The sequence below is a fragment of the Procambarus clarkii genome, chromosome 24 (assembly GCF_040958095.1).
Source record: "Procambarus clarkii isolate CNS0578487 chromosome 24, FALCON_Pclarkii_2.0, whole genome shotgun sequence".
Lineage (NCBI taxonomy): Eukaryota > Metazoa > Arthropoda > Malacostraca > Decapoda > Cambaridae > Procambarus > Procambarus clarkii.
This window is the reverse complement of record NC_091173.1, coordinates 9,578,198-9,601,953: the sequence shown is the minus strand read 5'-3', so window position 1 is coordinate 9,601,953 and position 23,756 is coordinate 9,578,198. Positions and strand designations below refer to the sequence as shown.

Sequence of the window (23,756 nt, the reverse complement as noted above, 5' to 3'; positions counted from 1 at the left end):
CCCACCCAACTGGGCGGCAGCTTTACAGTCATGTGCTCCACACCCACCCAACTGGGCGGCAGCTTTACAGTCATGTGCTCCACACCCACCCAACTGGGCGGCAGCTTTCCAGTCATGTGCTCCACACCCACCCAACTGGGCAGCAGCCTTACAGTCATGTGCTCCACACCCACCCAACTGGGCGGCAGCTGTACAGTCATGTGCTCCACACCCACCCAACTTGGCAGTAGCTTTACAGTCATGTGCTCCACACCCACCCAACTGGGCGGCAGCCTTACAGTCATGTGCTCCACACCCACCCAACTGGGCAGCAGCCTTACAGTCATGTGCTCCACACCCACCCAACTGGGCGGCAGCTTTACAGTCATGTGCTCCACACCCACCCAATGGGCAGCAGCCTTACAGTCGTGTGCATGTTGCACTTCGCTAAGATTTCCGGCAGTACATCATCATGAATGAAGTACTTACACATTTCTTAGACACCATTGATGGTGTTATCTCCGAATTCATACATAACTATTATTACATTATATATAAAAATGTAATCTTTCTCGTTTCTGTATTTTTATCATAATATAAATAACATTTAAATTTACAGAAAAAAATTATTTAAATGTTCTATTTAACTCTATTTATCTATTTATATATGTGTACGTGAAAAGCGTAATTAAAACATGCTGAACTTATAATAAAAATAGTATGCAATAAGCTAATAATGTCTCAAAAGGAAATGCAAACTTAAAACACAAAGATACAAAGAAATATAAATATGTGTTGGCAGTGAATAATAATAATATAGAATGGCAGCATGCGGCGGCGGGGGTCGGGGGCTGGGAGCGGCCGGAGCCTCACTCCGTCGCTGGACGTGGCACGAGCACCGTCTCGCTCCTCCGACTCTTTGTCTTATTACTCTTGGTGATCATGCCCGACGACGAGGGAGAGAAGGTGGTGGAGGTGGCTGAGGACGTGGGCCACGCCTACGGGGACTGGTTCAAGCGGTACATGCGTCTCTTCTGTCGCCGGGCCCTCGAGTGGTTCATGGTGTTCATGTTCGGCTATTACAACGTGAGCTTCGGCTGGCTGATGGCGCCTCTCTTCTTCCTGGTTCTGAGGGACAAGAGAGCCAAGGAGAAGCAGGTGAAGTTTGACATCATTCGATCGATCGCCAACACTGACGAGAAGGATATACTGCAGGAGATCCAGCGGTTCTCCAACCTGCCGTCATGGGTGAGTGTGTTACCACGCCTACCATCCCTGCTGCTGCTGCCCCCACATGTCTTCCTCAGCACCAGCAGCACACCCCTCACCTCTGCTGTTGGTACATAGCATCTCCAGCACCGTGTTATCTCGCCGGTTATCGCCCACTGATATCCTGGCATCATCTTGTGCCGCCTGTCAGGCCATTTAAAGGCGAACAGTATGCTGCGTGAGCCGGACTGGTTTACGTCACCTGCTTGATGAGGGGTGGCCAGACCAGAAGGGTGGTGTGTGTGTGGCCACTGTTGTGAGGGGTGGCCAGGCCTGGGGGTAATGTGTGGCCACTTGTGAGGGGTGGCCAGGCCTGGGGGTGGTGTGTGGCCACTGTTGAGGGGTGGCCAGGCCTGGGAGTGGTGTGTGGCCACTGTTGTGAGGGGTGGCCAGGCCGGGGTGTGTGGTGTATGGCCAATGTTGTGAGGGGTGGCCAGGCCGGGGTGTGTGGTGTATGGCCACTGTTGAGAGGTGGCCAGGCCGGGGTGTGTGGTGAATGGCCACTGTTGTGAGAGGTGGCCAGGCCAGGGTGGGTGGTGTGTGGCCACTTGTGAGGGGTGGCCAGCCTAGGGGGGTGGTGTGTGGCCACTTGTGAGGGGTGGCCAGGCCAGGGGGGTGGTGTGTGGCCACTGTTATGGATGATGGTGTGGCCACGTTGTGTTTGTGTTTCGGGGGAGGGAGTGGGGGGTTGCCTTCCCGGGGGTGCAGCCACACCCCCCCAACACACTGACATTGAACCGCGACCTTCCCCGGGTCCCCAGGTGAGGGGGTGGGCTGGTACTGGGTCCCTCCTCCCCCCTGCATACACTATACCACTACACACGCGCGTGCGCACCACCCATACACGCACCTCATGAACCCCCCCCACACACACACACACAATTATTATCATACATATATTTTTTCATGTAGTAAGGGTACCACCTCTAGTGCAATTGTAGGGACCCATAGCCTGGGAGAAGAAAATAGTGTGTATGTGTGTGTGTGTATATATATATATATATATATATATATATATATATATATATATATATATATATATATATATATAATATTATATACTGGCAGCAGGTTTTCTTTTATGCATGTCTCATTGAATATGACCGCATATTCCGTATTTACTATTTTCTCATTTAGGGCTTCTATCCCTCTTACTAGCGCTCTTGATCAGGGTTCAGCTGGAAGAGTTCACCAAAAGTCATGTTCGTTTTCAAGGTGAAGAAAAATAATTGAATAACTGAAGAATGTATTACACTTATTATAACAATTATTTTATAATAATATATAAAATGTATTATTTATAATTTATTATAATATACTTATAAAAATGTATTACACTTTTGTTTGTTTATATATATATATATATATATATATATATATATATATAATATAGACCACACAGGAAGGATTTAAGACAGGAATTTCCTTATGTACTTTCGTATTTATTAATACATCTTGTGTGAAAAAAGCTAGTGGAACATCTGGAGCGAAGGACCTTTGTGACACAACATCAACATGGGTTTAGGGATGGCAAGTCATGCCTCAGGATTAATTGAAGTCTACAATCAGGCAAGGAAGAGAGGGGGTGGGCAGACTGCATATTCTTGGATTGCCAGAAAGCCTTTGACTTAGTATCAAAGTATTTTTCCACACAAGATACTAGTGCAAAAGCTGGAGACGCAAGCAGGAGTGAAAAGGAAGGTACTCCATTGGATAAGGGAGTACCTAAGTAACAGAAGACAGCGAGTCACTGTGACTCGGTCACTTCCCCCTTCAGAGCAGGAGAGATTGCTGAAATAGAGGGAATACAGAGAACATATACGGCACGCATAGACGAGATAAAACGCCTAAATTATTGGGATCGTCTCAAAGCTCTCCAAATGTACTCTCTAGAAAGGAGACGAGAGAGATACCAAATAATATACACATGGAAAATACTGGAGGGTCAGGTCCCAAATCTACACAGTAAAATAACAACGTACTGGAGTGAACGATATGGAAGAAAATACAAGATTGAACCAGTGAAGAGCAGAGGTGCCATAGGCACAGTCAGAGAGCACTGTATAAACATCAGAGGTCCGCGGTTGTTCAACGTCCTCCCAGCGACTATAAGTAGTATTACCGGAACAACCGTGGACATCTTCGAGAGAAAACTGGACAGTTTTCTAAGAGAAGTTCCGGATCAGCCGGGCTGTGGTGGGTATGTGGCCCTGCGGGCCGCTCCAAGCAACAGCCTGGTGGACCAGACTCTCACAAGTCGAGCCTGGCCTCGGGCCGGGCTTGGGGAGTATAAGAACTCCTGGAACCCCATCAACCAGGAGGGGGTGAGGCCTCAGATGGGCGAGGCGTCACCAGTGGAAACCCGCAGGGTTCTGTCCCTTGACCCATACTGTTTGATATATGTAAATGATCTCCCAGACGGTATAGAATCGTTCCTCTCATTGTTTGCTAATGATGCAAAAATTATGAGGATTAAGACGGAGGAAGATAGTACGAGGCTACAAGATGACCTAGATAAACTGAATGAATGGTCCAACAAATGGCTACTTAAGTTCAACCCGAGTAAATGTAAGATAATAAAACTAAACAGTGGAAACAGGAGGCCAGACACAGGATATCGAATGGGAGATGAAGTCCTTCATGAAACGGACAGAAAGATCTAGGAGTTGATATCACACCAAACTTATCCTCTGGATCCCACATAAAAAGAATCTCTGCAGCGTATGCAAGACTGGCTAACATCAGAACTGCCTTCAGGAACCTGTGTAAGGAATCATTCAGAACCTTGTATACCACATATGTAAGACCAATCCTGGAATATGCGGTCCCAGCATGGAGCTCGTACGTTGTCAAGCACAAGACGAAGCTGGAAAAAGTTCACATGGATGCCACTAGGCTAGTCCCAGAAATAAGAGACATGAGTTACGAGGAAAGGCTGCGGGAAATGCACCTCACGACACTGGAAGACACAAGAATAAGGGGAGACATGATCACTACCTACAAAATTCTGAGGACTTGACAGGGTAGATAAAGATACTGTTTAACACGGGTGGTACGCGAACAAGAGAGACAGGTGAAAATTGAGTACCCAAATGAGCCACAGGGACGTTAGAAAGAACTTTTTTCAGTGTCAGAATAGTTAACTGATGGAATGCATTAGTCAGTGATGTGGTGGAGGCTGACTCCATACACAGTTTCAAATGTAGATATGATAGAACGCAATAGGCTCAGGAACCTGTACACCAGTTGATTGACAGTTGAGAGGCGGGACCAAAGAGCCAGAGCTCAACCACCGCAAGCACAACTAGGTAAGTTCATCTATTGTTATCCTTTAATTTGTTCCTCATTAAGTACCAATTTCCTAACTCATATTTACGCAAGTCTTATCGGCACCTAAACATCCAATTTATTATGTTCATTATTTCGTGTCTGCTGGCAACGATTCCCACGGTGTAAAAATTGACTAGCTGTATAATGTAATAAATCACTTGTATCAAGTCCAGTAAACAAATGTGAAAATGTGTAACGAGACTAGATGATTGGCTCGAGTGATTATTTTGGATTACAACTGTCTGAAGTGTTCTTAATATGTTATGCTCTACAAGCTACATGGTGATTTTTTAGTATCGATTATCTGGAGTTTCATACTCATTGGTTTCTTGTTCCCACAGTCACCCCATGTAATTTTGTTTGGGAAATCGGCAGCAAAGGCGGCCGTGTAGTGAGGGAGAGGTTAGATGCGTCCACGAGACGACACGGCTCTATTTAGGAAGCAAGCGACGTGAATGTGGTGGCGGCGAGTGTGCCCCAGTGGCAGGTTGTTGATCCCGACGTGGCGTGCTCTCTGCCACTCCTCCCTCCTGCCGTTCCTTTTCCCCCTCCCCCTCAACCCTCCAGTTTACCCGACCTGATTTGACCCGACTGAGTGAATGAATGAATCGATTGTACAGGTAAAGGGTGAGCGGGAAGTGGGGACAGACGGAAGAAAAGTCTGGAGAGGAAACTTCGTGGTCGCAGCGACCCGACTGCCTACCGTTTTCCTGGTGCCTCTCGCCTGTTATCTTACCGGAACAATAATTCCTCCTCACCCTCGCCACATTTTCCCTCATCACATTTCCCAGCCACTTTCACAATGCTCTGTCTTGGTTTACCGGAAGAGAAACTTTAACCTTGGGTTAGGGAACTTTGCCGAGACCAATGTTTGTTATATAATGTTTAACTTGCAGAAAGGAAAGTGGAGTAATGACGATGGTGTTGGAAAACCAAATATTATGTGCGTATGCAATGGGAGCACTATTATTACGTCTGGGAATTATTAATATTGAACCAGCTGGAAGAGTTAAGATGGTAACACTGTAGATAGGCTGAAGCGATGATGCGGTAACTGAAGAAGCAACTGTTGAGGTCAGCTGTGAGATTCGTGGCCAGGAGCACGCCTCCACTTGCTTTGGAAACTTCCTCCTGGAATATACAACATTGGAAGATGAGAAAAATATAGACTTACACTATTAGAAGAGCTGTAGGCTGGTAGAGACAGGTGACAAGCAGACAGTTAAGACAAGACACAAGGAGACATAAAGGAGTAAGATGGGTATTATAAAAGGAAGAAATAGGTAGATGAGGATCACCCATCACACTGGTTGGGTAATTAATGCGACTTGTTAATCTAATCTGAAAATGAACTTGTATAAACCTAATACAAAAAATAAGTGTTTAGAAGTGTACAGCAAACACAAAAGGTAGGTAGACTTAGTTTTCGTGGCTTCACTTTAAGGCATATTTTCTCGTAGGCTAAAATCACATTTGAACCAATCACAATAAAATCACAGGCTGAAGAATCGACAGGCATCCCCCCCCCCTTCCCCACCCTACCCCCAGTTTACAAGCGAAAGCAGCAACACACACACACACACACACACACACACACACACACACACACACACACACACACACACACACACCACATACTGTACACTGCCGGTTATTGTATGTGTCGTGTTCACTGTGATGCCGAGTGACGGATGTCCTCACGTGTATCCAGGCAATGGTACCAGGGTGAAGTGTGGTAGCCAGTAACACCTCAGTAAGTAATGTACCTTAAAGTACATTACTTACCACCACTTACCAACGTGCCACAACACATGTGCAGTGACACAAGAGAACTGTGCACAGGAAGCATCATCATTCAGACCTTCATGTAATGTCAAGATGTGAATTATGGAGTGATCATCATGGGCGCAGCTCAGCTGTCAGTGCCGGCAGTGTGCCGGTGCCACCACGTTGCCACCGGCGCCATTACCTTACCTCACCACTCTCCTCTCACCTCCCCACCTTTCCCCTCGACGCTTCTATCTGCACTTTTAACCATATCTATCCGTGTACCTCCCCCCCCCCTCGCTAACTCCTTTACTTTTCCCAATAACCTCCACCACTGTTCTTGCAGCTTAACTCAACTTCCCCTCATTACTTTCCCGTCGGCTCATCCCCTCCACCTTCCTTCATCACCACATCCTATACCGTCGTCAGCTGGTTGGATGATAGTTTCTCTTTCCTCTCAGACTAACATCTGAGAGGAAAACTCTGTACTGTTTTGGTGTGTAGTGTAGGCTACCTTGAGGAATCTTATATACTTTGAGAATCTCAAAGTAAATGGGCTGAGGCTTCTGTTTTTTCTTTCGTTTGTGCGTATGTGTTCATTGGCATGATGAGTGACATTGCCAGCAAGCAAAGTGGAAAATTGGTGTAGGAGAGGAAGCTTGGAGCAGTTTTTTTATATATACATCCCTCCCCCACCTCTGGGCAGGTCCATGGTGTAGTTGTTTCTTTTATGGCTTCAAGGTTTACGGAACTTTGTAATTCCCCTTTCTGCTCGTCTTTATCACATTATTTTGTCATAGGCGAGTGTGTACTTGTTGCTGGTTAAGGTGGAGACGTAATTGAATGACTTGGATGGTTAGGTGGGGGAGCCCAGCGTCGCGCGCCAGTTAGTCTCTGATGTCATCCACGACTGCCATACTCGACTCGCAAAATAATTTTTTTCCCTGGCCGATCCTTTCTCAGTCATCTTTCAGAGCTTTTTTCCCGAACTTGTTCACATGTAACCTGTCCAAGGGTTGGATCGCATGTTGATACTAAATGTTTGAAACAAAATGTTTAATTATGTATGTGGACAGTGGGAGTACCCCTGTAAGTTAACAGCTGTGTTGCTTAGCTAAAATTTGCTTTCGCATCTCGCGAATTACCAGGGAAAATGATGTATTGAGAAGTAGCCTATTTGTATGATGGTCACTAACAAGTATAGCAGCCATGTGTGATAGGAGTGAGGAAAGTGAGGAGCGGATGGAGGGATGTTGTGTGCGTGGAGCTGCGTGCGTGTGGGATGTGTGGGTGCGTGCGTGAGGTGTGCACCCCGTCTCCTTGGCTAGTGTCCATCAACTGACACACGCCTTAATCTTTTCACCCTAGCGTTCTCTTAAGGCAAAACGAATGATCAGTACAGTTACAAACTTGACGTAAAATTAATAACTTGGGACACAATTCGCTCCCTGCGCTCCCTTGAGCGCAGGCGGGAGAGATACATAATAATTTACACGTGGAAAATAATTGAGGGGCTGGTCCCAAACCTGCACACAGAAATAACATCACATGAGACCAGAAGACATGGCAGGATGTGCAGAATACCCCCGTTGAAAAGCAGAGGTGCAACAGGTACTCTGAGAGAGAACTCTATCAACACCAGAGGCCCGAGACTGTTCAACACGCTTCCACTACACATAAGGGGCATAACTGGCCGACCCCTCACAGTGTTCAAGAGAGAACTGGATAAGCACCTCCAAAGGATACCTGATCAACCAGGCTGTGACTCATACGTCAGGCTGCGAGCAGCCGCGTCTAACAGCCTGGTTGATCAGTCCAGCAACCAGGAGGCCTGGTCGACAACCGGGCCGCGGGGACACTAAGCCCCGGAAGCACCTCAAGGTAACCTCAAGGTAACAGTATTTATTGTTATTTTTGGTTGATTGTGGGACATATGATCAACTTTGGAGACACTTCCTTAATGGTATAATTTTGTTATCCATTAACAAGAGAAAGGAACATAAACAGGTCCAAAAACGTATCAGTATGCAAACACTTAGTTGAACCAAATTACTTGAACACAGTGAAATCAAGGTCCTCATTCTGTTGAGCAGGATATTCTAGCTTTCATATCTGACGGAGACACGTCTCTTAAGACATTGTAAATACTTGTCTCTACTCGCATTCTCAGACATCTGAAATACCAAGATTGCATTAAGTACTCGAGTAAAACTGAAACGTAGATAAGTCTGCATAATCTCCGCGGGTAAATACTTCAAGGTCAGATCTAATATGCAGAAAAATAACGAGTCACTGGAGACGTGCCATTGTACAGGTAGCCTACAGTAGATACAGTAATGACAATGAAGAGCCACGTGCTTAACCTAGCCCAAAAGCTTGCCAGGAAACTTGCAGCCCTATGGCGCATCTTTCGCCTAGACAACAGGGGGCTGCAGAACTGTATATGAAGCACAAGTTTGCTCCCATCTTGAGTATGCACCCATCTCCTGGATTGCTTGCTTGCTTGAGCAGCGTGAGAGCAGTTACATACATCTGAGAACAATTATGTACACTTATCTGAAACTATTAATTGGACAGTGTAAACTCCTTTTTAACCATAAACCAAGCAGGAAGAGCCACATAACTATGGGTCATTCAATGCAGCAGACTTCTAGTTGTTACTACTGCTAGTCTCAGGCATAGGTTAAAATATTTGTGGGAGTTTGCACCACCTGCTGATGTTCATATGAACAAACAGTTTTATCAAAGAAACCTTATTTACCCTAAATCACTACGTAATTGTGTATGAACAAATCTAAGAATTGAAATGCAGTTGAAGACCAGCGCATACCTATCAAGTGAATAACGGGAGGTGTAAGCTCTTTACCACCGCCCTCCCCTCTCTAAAGCAGTTCCCCCCCCCCACACAGGTCTATGTACTCTGACATATCCTGATATAAGTACTCGAGTACAAGTATGTAAAGTATGTACAAGTACACAACCTACCAGAGTGTATTATACATTCCTCTCAATGTTTGCTTTAAACTATTTACACCTGGCACGTTTAATTCTCATGACGCCCGGGCATTGCTGCAGCCTCATGTCGAAAGCCTGCCTAACCTTTTCACAGGAAAGCAACATATAATGTTGCTGGAATAAAGAGTTTGATCTTCGAAGTAGCTATCAGCCAAGATGTGCTTACCTATCAGTGCTTGTCTATCGGCATTTACATATCAGTGACTACGGGACGGTGAGATCTAGCTCTTTATGCCCTATTTACTAGCCTTCTTGTACCTGATGCGTTATAATTTAACTATTGGTATTTTGACGTTCGAAATCCTTATCGATTCTAGCAATAAAGTTGTGGATGGAGGTGGGTTCCATAACTGATTCGAGTGCGTTCGACTTGACCACAGGATACGAGAATTTAATTTTGGATGTGTGTGCTTGTGAGCGTTATCGTAATATCCTGGGAAGTGTGGCGGACGGGCTGTAGTCACCAGGGGAGCCAGGAGGGAGTGTCAGCTCCAGATAGCTCAAGGGTGCACTTGTTACTGGGTAGCTGCTACCACTCTCTTTGTTTACTGTTCTCTTCCTTCCCCCATGTATCCCCCGGGGGTCCGCAGAACCCGCTCCCATTAACCTCGTCCCCAGAATCCACTCCTCGTCCCCAGAATCCACTCCTCGTCCCCAGAATCCACTCCTCGTCCCCAGAACCCACTTCCTCCCCCCCCACCTCGTCCCCAGAACCCACTCCCCTCCCCCCCCCCTCGTTCCCAGAACCCACGAGGACCCAGAAGCCCCCCCCCCTTTTCGTCCGCAACAAACGAGCGGGAAACGCAGTGCAGGTATCTAGTTTATTTTAGATGCGTATGTGTGATGTGTTTTATTCGGTCACTAAATCTATCTGACCAACTTTGTCGTGATGTTGGAAGCATTTCACCGAATCTTTTTATGCGGTTCACTGAACAAATGTTTTGTGATGAAACTGCGCCAGTGGTGCACGCGTACCCAGTAGGGCTGTGGTGTTAGCGGCCTGGACACGTCAGCTCAGGGAGTGGTGAAGTTGTTTATCTTGGTTGTAGTTAACAAGCTTATGATACGCAGCAGTATAGAGCGACCGTGATGGTCCCTGCAGTACTCCCGCGCACCGGAAGACCTCGCCACCTGCAGGAAAATGTACGCGTCTGCGCCCATCCGTTTATACCCCGTTTGCTACCAAATATAGAAGCACATTTATATTAAGATTTTATCTTTCGTTTCCAGAACTATTCGTGCAAACCAGTGAACCATTTTTGCATGAATCCCATAGGCCTTAGTATAGAGGGTTGTAAACGAGAAGAGCACACGAGATGTTCTCTGGATGTGTACAAATGTGCGCGACTGGAAGCCATTTTGTTTGATCATAATTACTATTCTGCGACCGTTCTGCGGAGTGGTATCGTGCAATGTCTTACTTAAATGTTCAGTATGTGTTACTTTATACACATACTTTTTACTTGGATATTCGAAGTCAAGGTCCAAGTGTAAGCTTTATATATATATATATATATATATTTCGGCTGGCATGAGTGTACACAACCCGCAAGCCTTCATATACAGCTAAGTGTGTACACGACTCACTAGCCTTCATGTACAGCTGTCAAAGTTTACACATTTCACTAGCCTTTATGTACAGCTGTGAGTGTACACAACCGCTAGCCTTCACGTAAAGGCCTTGAAACAAATATAAGCTATTTTTAGTTAAATTATGTAGGACTTATGGCTATATATATATATATATATATATATATATATATATATATATATATATATATATATATATATATATATATATATATGTATATATATCGATTCCTTTATAAGTAACTTAGGGCCTCATGAGCACTATGCTTACACTAATGGGTCTGTTCAAATGTCAACAGGGCGCACTGCAGCAGCCTGTACACAGACCACTAGTATGAGACTGAATAACTGACTTAGCCCCACACATGCAGAATTAGCTGCGCTATAACTTGCAGTTAACGCACTGAAGAACAGTGGAGTAATTTTCTATGATTCAAAGTCGGCTCTTCAAGCCCTTGAAAACTCAACATGAAACGAGATATTAAGAATGTTGAAACATCTGTTATAAAGATCATCATTAATACAGAGAGAATGAGTTTGTCTCATTTGTATGGATACCGTCTCACATAGGTGTTGTCTCGCATGGTGATACTGATAAGGTAGCTAAAGCTGCATAAGATAACCCTGAACTTGAGTTCAGGCGTTTAAACATTTTAGTTCTAGACATTTCAGTCTCGGTTGTAAAAGTGCAATAATCCAGGAAATTAGGGGTGGCAAAAGATCAGTCAGTGACACTCAAAAGCCAAAAAGCACGAGTGTAAAGAATTATGTTATGTTAGAACAGAGAAGTATATGTACGGGCAGCATAAAACATCCACTAGACAGTGTGATATTGTAATTGCCAGACTTAGGCTGGGATATCGTTATCTATGGCAGGTGGCTGAAGGTAATGATTCGTTCAATGGTGAACATTCCAATTGTAAACTATGTGAACAAGAGCTGGGACATACTCTCCAACATTATATCAGTAATTTGCCAAAGGGGCCACAAATGTTGTGAGCCCCTTTCGTGAGGGGGCCACAACACGTCGTGAAGACACTAGGCTCTTGATAATTTCCAATATAAATGTGTATAACATAAACAAGGAGCGTATAATGGAATGAGTTGAAAGATTGAGGCGTACGTACTAGGTTAGAGTCGGTGTGGTCAAGCCTGGGACGGGTGCACGCAACTGGCACTCATTGAGACGCCCAGCCAGTGTGGGTGGGACCTTTAACCTCTCACGGATATAAGAACATAAGCATCAAGGAAACTGCGGAACCTTATTGACCCATACGTGGTAGCTTCTATTTATAGCCACACAAACTCATATATATATATATATATATATATATATATATATATATATATATATATATATATATATATATATATATATATATATATATATATATATATATATAATATATAATATATATATATATATATATATACACACATATATATATATATATATATATATACATATATACATATATATAAAATTATATATAATTATATTTTATTTATTTTGTTGAAAACGACAGAAAGTTTTAGGTCTATGATTAAGGCACGAATCTTCTCGATATTATGATTCTTCTCGGGATCATAAATCGTTCCTATACCTGTGTTCTTAGGTATACGACTTAGTCTCGTGCAAGCAACAAATCACTGTGCACCTTCGGTCATGATTAGGACGAGGAAAAGTAAAGTGGTTTAGTGGGCTGGCAAGAAGAGGTGGAAATGCCTGGCAGGGCAACGGGGGTGTGGCTCCACCACCACCACCCACCCACTCTCTCCACCACCACACTCACCTCCACACTCACCTACGTGTGCTTGTAGCCTCCACCACCACCACCCTCACACTCAACCACCACTACCACATTGACCTACATGTTCCTGCAGGCTCCACCACCACCTACCTTCACCTTCTGAACAAAGTGCAGTATAGAGTAGACTGCTCTCTCGTCTTGCCATACCTATTTTTATAATTGTTGAGTTAGCCCTTAACATTCTTTCTTACGCCTGTGACTCTTGGCCCCCCTCGCTCCATTATTCGCATCTTCGATAACTTCGGGTTATCAGTATGCTTCTATGCATACTTTTGTCAATTTCTTTTTAAAACATAAGAACATGCGAATTAACGACATTGCAGAAGACTAATTTGTTGGCCCCATACGTGGCAGATTCTATTTATATCCACTCAACTTCATATATGTCTAACCTACACTTGAAACAATCAGGTGATCCCGCGTCTATTATTTTACCCAGTAATCTCTTTAATAAAACAGCTCTGTATCCAAACTAGTATTTACCCAGATCTTTCGTAACTCAAGCCTTATCCAATTTATATCTATCGTTTCGTGTTCTGTTTTGTGTTGATATATTTAATACCTTATAAATATTCCCCTTATTAGACCCTTTCATCCACTTGTACACTTCGATCATGTCACCCCTTAACTCTTCGCCTTTCATATGTCGTTATCATGTCCACTCTATTTCTCCTCACCTCCGCAGTTCCTTCAGTGTTATCTCGTAGCTCAGAAACGAGCCCAGTTGCATATATATATGGACCTTTTCAAGCTTTTTGGCATACATCCTTCCGGAACACACATCCTTCGAACACTTCCGGAACAAGTGCTTCACTGACAAATTTTTTCGAACCACAACAAATGAAAAATGCTTCGCCCGGGCGCCTGACAGCTGGGTGGGCAGCGTTTCTGATTCGTAATTCCGGTTCGGATTCGTTCCCCGGTGGAGGTGGAGACAAATGGGCAGAATGTTTCTTTCACCCTGATGCCCCTGTTACCTAGCAGTAAATAGGTACCTGGGAGTTAGACAGCTGCGACGGGCTGCTTCCTGGGGGTGGAGGCCTGGTCGAGGACCAGGGGACACTGTCCAGAAATCATCTCAAGATATCCCACGTACTACAAATAATCGGCAACAGAACTTAAACACCTAACCTAACCAGTGCCTAAATATGTACATTATGGTTATATAAACTAATATTAATTTATATTTGAGAAAAATCCTGCTTTGAATGAACAGCATGTTAAAATTAATGAATGCGTCTTTGGGGTCGACTGCTGGATGGAATGGACTTGGTCTGAGGACGGGTTGTGTGTAAACCGTTTTTCATTCATAAACACAGGGTATGGCGGGTGCATGGAATAGACTGTGGCTTTTAGTTTGAGGACGGGCTGTCTGTCCCGCCTGAGATTCGAACCCGGAATTCTCAATTGGGAGTAGAAAATGAACGCGACTGTATTACCGTGATTCTTAATTGAGAATTGATTGTTTCAAGCGTAAGCTAGACACATATATGAATGAGTTTGGGTGGATATAAATAGAAGCTACCACGTATGGGTCAATAGGGTTCTGCAATTTCCTCGATTCTTATACCCGTCAGACAGGTTCCAGGTCCCGCCCACATTTTTGTGGTACTAGAAAAGCCAATGGATCCGAGTGTTGTATTACGAGAGGGGGACAAATGGAACTGTAGGAAGTGAAGGTAAATAATGGAAGATAGTTGTCATAGCCACCTTCATCCTCAATTCTTGCCCTCATCCTTCCTTCCATTTTCCCCGTCCATTACCACCGACGCCCCCCTTCAACCCCCCATTCCTCCCCGCCACTCCCCCCACCCATTCCTTCCCCCCATTTCTCCTCACATTCCTCTCCGTCACTTCCCCTCCACCGTCTGGCGCCTGGTCGACTTTGGTGTATGCTTGCCCCTCCATCGATTTCGTCTCAGGTAATCATGTTGGTTAGGTTCGTCCTAAATGATGGTCGTGGCTTCCTGTCTTCACCCTTGTCTGAGCATTGCTTCCTAGTCTCGCCCGAGCGTCTGGGGTGTCGCATCATCAATAGTAGTAGTATTAGCATTGGTTAGTACCTAGTAATATATACAGTGGCTGGTAGAAATTTTTATGTCGGCTTCTGTGCAGAATACACTGGTTTGTATATCATATGGTGTCCTCGACAATACTCCACTTGAGGTCATTTTACGATTTCTTATGTGTATTGGACAATCCGTGCATATAGTTTCACGTAGTTGGGAACAGGAAACCTGTTCCCAGCTCAACGAGGTCCCCGTACGTCGATTTCCAAATTTCCCCAGAATGCAACCCACAACTCCTGCATGTCTCCCGGGCACCTATTTACCTTGTAATCACGGGCATCGGTGAGTCGGGCGCTTTTGTTCTACCCCCGGGAATCGCACCCAAGACCTTTCGCTTGTGACCAGACTGTATTTGGAGGGCAGAAATAGCCTAAGCTACTCTAATGTGTTGTGTCGCTATTATATTTTCCCCCTTGTCACACATCTATCATCATCCCCATTATGATTATTTTAATCCCGTTATCCCATGGCCGGTCGAGTAGTTCCTTTCACTAATTGTTATATTTTCACTTTTTTTTTTGTAATTGTGAGTTTTGAGCAACACATCCCGTTTTCTGTGATATTTATAATGAGGCGCGGTATCATAGCAAAAATACTGTGGCTCTGATTAAAATAATCAAACATGCAGCGGCCAGAGGGACAGGAACTGTGATATATATATAATGCGAGTTGCATTACTGGGGAGTGCTTTGTGTCGTGGTAGTTTACAACTGGTGATTGGTTAGTGGTGGTGGTTAGCGTCGTTGTGATTGCGGTATGGTGATTAGGGAAGTTACTTTAGTGGAGGTGGTGGCTGTAATGGTTAGGGTGGTTTGTGATGGTTGTTGTTGTTGTAAAGGGGGGTGGTAGTTGTGAAAAGAGCGGGGTGTGAGTTAGGGTGGGGGAGGTTGAGGCAGCCGAGGAGCTTACGTATGGTAGTGTATGAGAACTAACCCGGTCACCAGCCCGGGCCATATTTATCTCGTGCCGATGGGCTGCTTGGTTGACGGAGCTCTACCAGTAGAGCATTGGCAATAGAACATGTGTGGCATTCATTCATTCATATATATATATATATATATATATATATATATATATATATATATATATATATATATATATATATATATATATCTCCATCAGTCTCAAGAGACTATGGAGTTGCGCTCTGGTAGTCGGACTGGAGTGGCCTCTTCAGGGCGCAAAGCCAGGGTAGGTTGATACGGGGGAGAAGCTGTTACCCATGCAGCAGGTCCCTCCCTCTCCACATTCTTATATACAACTCGAAATATCGAATTAAAATATAAAAGTGTAGTTTTTAAATGGCATGAAAACGGGGTTGAAAATGGCTAGGGGATGTGTGGAACAAACTGCCAAGTGACATTATTGACGCAGAAAAGTGTCGAGTAATAATCCAACCTCCACATATGACCTGGGGTCATATGTGTTAGAGGTTGTAGGTGGGAGAGGTTGGAAGAACTGAAACAGGTCACAAATAAACCAGTAGTACAAATGTAATGGTTACCTGTTGCCAATTTCTAAAGTGTGTGTGTCACTAGCACCGCATGACATAGACGTAATATAACTTACCTGGTCATACTGTGGTCATGACTTGTACACAACAGCGTTACATGACCTGGACTTGAGGGAGACACGTCACTGGATCACACACGTACAGAGTAAGAGTATAAACAGGGTCGTGGATTAACTGGTAGATGCTATAGGAAAGTGGCTACGGAGCCAGACTAAAAATGTCTACTGCCATTGTTTTAAAACTTTTAAAGAGACAATAAAGGAATACATTTCCGAGGTAGTGTGTGGCAAGGGAGCGCAGTGTGCGCGTGCGCGTGGCAGAGATCCACGAGGATCCGAGGCGTATATTTGCTTACGCTTAACGAGGCGCCCCGGTGCCAACACCAGCTGCTAGGCGTCTCGTGTCACCACCATTTTATAAATTAAACTGTACACTGTCCAAATCAGGGTTTTATTTACAAATATTAGCCAAGATTTAAAAATGGAGGTTCAGAGAACGTGATTGCTGTCTTTGACGTAAAATGTATAGTTGTTGAGCGTATATGCTTCACTTATTTTGATATACAGCTCCTGGCCGTCTGTGTTATGATTACAACTAACAACATCTGTATAGTCATTTGTTGCTGTTGACGCTTGCTTTTCTCAGTGCAGGAACATTCCCTCGTCTTCCTACCTAGCGTGATCTGCCCCACTGTGCTGTCCTAGTTCTGCTCTTGTTGTATCTCATTGTTGTGCTCAGTGCCTGTCTTGGTTTCTATATTAGGTACTTGGTAAGATCATCCATATGTAGCCAAGGTAAATGTTAATGGCGACTTGGGGTGAGTGTGCCGGGTGAGGGGGAGGGACAGTTGGTGAATGGCTCTCCAAACTCGGTGTTCCTGTATCTTGTAACCTTTAAGCAATAATAAGTGACAAGAAATATAGCGATGTTATAAACAAATCCACAAGGGCCGTGATGAGGGTTCGAGCCTACGTCCGAGAGGATCCCAGACGCGTCTTAATCGACTGTGCCGCGACATGGAAAATGAATTGCAACTGCAAGTTACAATTGAGTTGTGACCTCACATGGACTTGATGCATGACGCTATTGCGATTTGTGTGTAGCGATGTTATAATTGTTGGTGATGGAAGTGTGAGAATCGGGGAGCCGGTGGCTGAGCGGACAGAACACTGGACGCGTGATCCTGTGGTCCCGGGTTCGATCCCGGGCGCCGGCGAGAAACAATGCGTAGAGTTTCATTCACCCTGATGCCCCTGTTACCTATCAGTAAATAGGTATCTGGGAGTTAGTCAGCTGTCACGGGCTGCTTCCTAGGGGTGGAGGCCTGGTCGAGGACCGGGCCGCGGGAACACTAAAGCCCCGAAATCATCTCAAGATAACCTCCCGTGTTAAAACAGTTTATCTTTATCTACCCTGTCAATTCCTCTGAGAATTCTGTAGGTAGTGATAATATCTCACCTAACTCTTCAGTCTTCGTGTCTTGAGCTTCAGTTCCAGTAATCTTTCCTCATAGCTCATTCCTCTCAGCTTGGGGACTAGCCTGGTGGTATACCTCTGAACCTTTTCTAACCTCGTTTTGTTTTCGACTAGATGTGGACTCCGGGCTGGAGCTGTATATTCCAGTATTGGTCTGACATGTAAAGTATGCTGTGCGTGCGTGCATGTGCGTATGTGCGTGCATGCGTGCGCGCATCATAATCGGCATACCAGGACGTCAGTGGTGTAAAGTCTGTTGAGATGCATGCCAATTTTAATTTAGCAACTTCTCCAGTTGGCACTAAGTGTATAAACGTTATGTAGCTCTGTCTTTCACTCTTCCCCGTCACGACTGTAAGACGCACTCGACCCTCCTCATTCACTTCATTTCATGTTTGTGATTATTTATTTACCCCGTCTTAGTATTTAAGTTAGGGGTGGGGTGCCTGCCATTGGCATGATATAGGCTCGTATCGTTAAATTGAGCACGTAGCATATATGACTGCGGGCAAAGACTGGCAGTCAACTGGTACTTTGGTAGCAGAGACACAAGGCGACGTGGGTTAGCTTTGGCCAGTGTCCAAGCCAACAACGTGTAGCTGGAATGGAGACGAGTATTTCTTGGTTGTGAGTCACATTGTGCCTACCTGGAGCAGGTCTGGCCGGGTGTAGACAGGCTCTTACCTGTATCGCCGGCAGCCATTGTGTTCTCACGCTCTCCCCCCCATGCTCTCACGCTCTCCCCCCATGCTCTCACGCTCTCCCCCCCATGCTCCTACGCTCTTCCCCATGCTCTCAAGCACCTATTTTGTGCCTCTTATCCTCTCCGCCCAGCGCGTCCTCTGGACGTGCCACAAAGGACACAAAATAGTGTACTAAAACGCCCAATTTCACCTAACTGAGCGACCCACGTATAGTTTCGTGAATACTTTGAATCACTTATGATTTATAGTACAATATATATTTGCCCGTTGGGGATTTTGAGGTGAAAATGCGAAAATACGAAAAATCCCCTCCCCCCTCCTCTCTCTCTCTTTTCTTTCTTTTCCCTCCCCCCCCCCTCTTCCCTGCAGGCACAAATAGGTGATTACACAGACAGACGGCGTGGAAGGGTAGGATGAAAGACAGGTGTTGGTTAAGCAGGTGTGTAGTGACTCATGTGTGACGTGGCTGCACTCCTGCCCGCATCACGGCACCCTAGTAAGCCTCTCGTTAAGGCCGGGGAGGATTGACCGGGCGCTAATCCTTAACTATAGCCTCTGTTCGCCCAGCAGTGACTGGGTACCTGGTTGTTAAACGATTCGGCGAGGTCGAATTCCGGGGAAAATTAGGATTAAGGACCTGCCCGAAGCGCTATGCGTGCTAGTGGCTGTACAAGAATGTAAAAAATCTTGTATATATCAGTAATGACGAGAGGCTTAACCCCCCCCCCCCCCCCGTCTCAATCTGTTCTCGTGCCTTAGTTCTTGGGACCTGTTGTGAGTTACGGATATGTTGGTGTGTTGGGGTAGAGGTTTGTGTGTGTGTTTAGGGCGCAGGAGGATCCAAGTGCGTCTCCCTGCAGGACACTCTTTTGTTCTCTCAAATCTGACATTTCCTCTCATTATGATGGTTTCCTGGGTCCAGATTCACGAAAGCACTTACGCAAGCACTTAGGAACGTGGACATCTTTCCTCAATCTTTGACGGCCTTGGTTACATTTATTAAACAGTTTACAAGCATGAAAACTTCCCATTCAACTTTTGTTATTGTTATAAACAGCCTCCTGGTGCTTCGGAGCTCATTAACTGTTTAATAATTGGAAACAAAGCCGCCAAAGATTGAGAAAAGATGTACAGGTTCCTAAGTGTTTGGGTAAGTGCTTTCGTGAATCTGGCCCCTGTTTCGTTCTTTTCCCGCATATTTGAGGCAGTTGATAGTGGAGAAGATTGTGACATTGTGTACCTTGACTTTAGAAAAGCCTTTCATACTCGACCGCACGAAAAGACTGATTAGAAAGCTCAAGGTGTTGGGGTTGCTGTTCTAAGTTGACTAAGGAAACAGTGGCTCACTAGACTGGTAAACAGCGTCAGACAGGCGTCACAGAGTTATGTCCTGGAACCTGTCAGTTTACCATATTTATAAATTATTTAAACATTGGATTGGCCAATAACACCAGGCGATACAAAAATAGGGTGAAAAGTATATTTAGAAATTGACTTAAGAATAGCTACACAATGATTTAAATAAGATTTTAGAGTTTAGAGAAAGATTGACAGATGCGGTAAAATTCTGATTAATGTAGGATTCTGAGTGCTGGTAATGTTACAGCAGAACGAATATGAGCCTAATAACGCCAGAAGTACTAAATTTGAATGCTAAAATAATTGGAGTCATGAAATTTGTTCGAGCCCTTTGTCTTCCTTTACATTCTTCAGTGTCGTATTCATACCGTTACAAGTGAAAACGGAAGGATCGAGTCCATAGAGTTTTGTTACACCCGCTCTAGCTTCCCAGATCCTGCTCAACCTCCAACACTTTCATCCCAATCCTGCCTTCGCCTCACACTCCGACCACCCACTCCCGACTCTCACTCCCCACACTCACTCCCACCCACATCCCTCTCCCTACTCTCACCCCCCCCCCATCACCACTCACCCCCCCATCACCACTCACCCCCCCATCACCACTCACATTACCACCCACACACACATCCTCGCCCCCTCCATATGACCACCCAACAACCACTCGGCATACAGAGATGCCAAACGCCCACTGCACATACCATTCACCGACCATAATTCACATTACCACAATCTATATCCCATCTTTATCCATACCCAAACCTACACAGCTGTATCCCACCCCACACACCACATTCCAACACCACAACCACCCACAACCGCTACTGATACGCATACCTATTTCACTCTATTTACACTGGGTAAATTGTACTGCATACCTCTTTTTGACCATCTGATATTGAATTAACTTAAGTCGGTATATTTTGTAATAGAAAGTAATACAGTATTTGTTGTGTGAGGTGGTAATGATTGATTACCTGTTGCAGGTGACCTTCCCAGACATGGAGCGTGTGGAGTGGCTCAACAAGGTAAGCTGCTCTGCCAGGAGCCGGGGTTGGCCAACAGTATTTTGAACCATTATCTCTCAACTACCTCTCCCCCCCCCCACTCATAATTACCTCCCCCCCCCACACTCTTTCTCTCTTTCTCTCTTTCTCTCTTTCTCTCTTTCTCTCTTTCTCTCTTTCTCTCTTTCTCTCTCTCTTTCTCTCTTTCTCTCTTTCTCTCTTTCTCTCTCTCTCTTTCTCTCTTTCTCTCTTTCTCTCTTTCTCTCTTTCTCTTTCTCTCTTTCTCTTTCTCTCTTTCTCTTTCTCTCTTTCTCTCTCTTTCTCTCTCTTTCTCTCTCTTTCTCTCTTTCTCTTTCTCTCTCTTTCTCTCTCTTTCTCTCTCTTTCTCTCTCTTTCTCTCTCTTTCTCTCTCTTTCTCTCTTTCTCTCTCTTTCTCTCTCTTTCTCTCTTTCTCTCTTTCTCTCTTTCTCTCTTTCTCTCTCTTTCTCTCTCACTCTGACACATGAAATGTATCAGTAAGGTTAGGCACAATTGGGTTTGGCCAGTAAATGATAGATGATCATGTAGACAGCCTTGTCCTTTTCTCCAAGATACCCATGACACATTTAATGCCTTCAGCAATAGTATCCCATAACATAAATAATATTTACCAGTCATTGGGGGATTAATAGCTTTTGTAAGCCCCTGGACTATATCTTTTAGATATTAATGATTAAACACCACATACACACACACACACGTTTTAATGTTGCTTAATTTATTTCCAGATAATTCGTCAGCTGTGGCCCTATGCTGGTCATTATGTTAAAGATCTATGCAAATTTTCCATTGAACCCAGCATGCGTACTGCCTTTGAAGAATACAAGCTCAATAATTTTAAATTTGAGAAGATCATTCTTGGAGACACACCTCCAAGGTTTTCTGGAGTTAAGGTGTATGATGACACTTCACGCCATGAAATAATCATGGATATGGATTTTGCGTAAGTAGTATTTAAATAACAGCTTTTGAAGGTTATTTTCCTAAATTGTTAAAAAAAATATTTGCAACCACTTTTTTGTTAACTGTTTATTAAGTGTTGTCAGGAATATTATAGAATATCACCAATTTAGTCTCCGTGGTGTAGTGGTAAGACACTCGCCTGGCGTTCCGCGAGCGCTATGTCATGGGTTCGTATCCTGGCCGGGGAGGATTTACTGGGCGCAATTCCTTAACTGTAGCCTCTGTTTAACGCAACAGTAAAATGTGTACTTGGATGAAAAAACGATTCTTCGTGGCAGGGGATCGTATTCCAGGGACCTGCCCGAAACGCTACGCGTACTAGTGGCTGTACAAGAATGTAACAACTCTTGTATATATCTCAAAAAAAAAAAAAAAAAAATTATATTTTTAACATGCAGAACTGTTTTCAAAGTGAGCTGTAGTGGGCAATTTTTCAATTTCTATTTACTTGTTATAATTGCTTAATACAGTACTTGATTATACATAAACGTCTCAGTCAATTTTTTGTCTACAGACATTTATCCTTGAAATATGACTTCTTAATGTGGATTTTTTTATTTTTTATTTTTAGGGGTACTGTACCGTGTTTTGAATTCACGTATCACTAGCTCTTTATATGCTGATTCATCATTGTTTCCACGTTTCCACTCGTTAAATGTTTCATTTGGTCTACTTTACTACAGTATCTCGTTTTTCTAATCTTGGCATTTGTCTTTATTCAATATAATTTGTTTTGCAATGGACAGGAAGCCTGCATGTGCTCTTTCAGGAGTAATGGGAGAAATATCTGAATAATAAAGACCCTACCTAACCCAGTGCTTGTGGAAGTGGTGCATACAGACTTGAGGAATACTGCACTGTTCGAATACTGTAGTTGTATGGGCTGTTGTAACATATGGATACAGGAGGATAGTTAGACCCAATTTGTACGCAAAACAGTGTTTTATCCTGTATCTAAGTATGGCAGTTCCATATAGGCCTCATTTGCATCATACTTATCACATTCTTTAAATAAGTGTTCATTACTTCAATGAACCCTAGGAAAGTGCTGCATATGTTCACTCCAAGATAGGTGCTGCAATGCTGCATTCCTTTTTTGTAAGCAGTTTAGTTTTAACAGCTTAAATGTTAGATTCATCTTTCTCATTTTATGTCAATGTCTTGCTAACCAAGTCATTGTTGGAAGGAGTACATAATCATGTAATACTGTACTTTTCTATAAGGCATTTTAACACTAACATTCTGAACCATCAGCACATTCCTGACCTTAAACATTCTGGGCATACCAGGACCCTACTCAGAGACATCTAAAATGTGTCTGTATTGAGCATGTACTATACAGTACTGTCATTGTATAGTACCTGCTCAATACATTTACAGTACAGCAGTTTTTCTGGATGTCTGTATTTTTTTTTTTTTATGCAGGTATGCTGGAGATTGCAAGTTTGAAGTAAGCGTCTCCAAGTTCAAGATGGGCATCAAGGACTTACAGGTAGGTTTTAACAATGTACTTTCATTGCTATTTATTAACCACTTATTCTTTTTTTTCAATTTTGTTTTTCATGTGTTTCTGCATTTATTTGATACTTTTATAATGTTTTCCTACTGTGAAAATACTGTTTTTTACTGTTTTCCCAGTTTTCCTACTGTAGATGTAAATGGCCACTGCTTTGTTTGTGTGCATTAATTTACCCCCTCTCTTCAATTCCAACCTTTCCCACCCAAAAAAAAAAAAAATGGAAATCTTTAAATATTTCATGTGCTTTGCCCACATGATGTAAATTCTGTACAGGTTGTAGATTGTTCAGTTTTGGTTGGTTATGGAAGCGATACTGGAAGTTATATGGAAGAAAAATGTCCTTATT

At 44.0% G+C, this 23,756-nt stretch overlaps 1 protein-coding gene across 7 annotated transcripts in view; it reads left to right on the top strand.

Annotated features, from left to right (window-relative positions):
• Positions 1-725: 725 nt before the first annotated feature.
• Positions 726-23,756, top strand: part of Esyt2 (extended synaptotagmin-like protein 2) — an 86,757-nt gene continuing 63,726 nt past the window's right edge. For 5 of the 7 annotated variants that reach the window (XM_069330548.1, XM_069330547.1, XM_069330550.1 and 2 more), the window contains exons 1-4: positions 726-1,227; positions 20,869-20,910; positions 21,657-21,871; positions 23,317-23,383. In XM_069330548.1, the coding sequence (XP_069186649.1) occupies positions 922-1,227; positions 20,869-20,910; positions 21,657-21,871; positions 23,317-23,383 (630 nt within the window). In that variant the 5' untranslated portion in view covers positions 726-921. Of the gene's footprint in view, positions 1,228-15,505; positions 15,551-20,868; positions 20,911-21,656; positions 21,872-23,316; positions 23,384-23,756 lie in introns of those variants that run through there. The other 2 variants (XM_069330549.1, XM_069330551.1) reach the window with 2 other exon arrangements.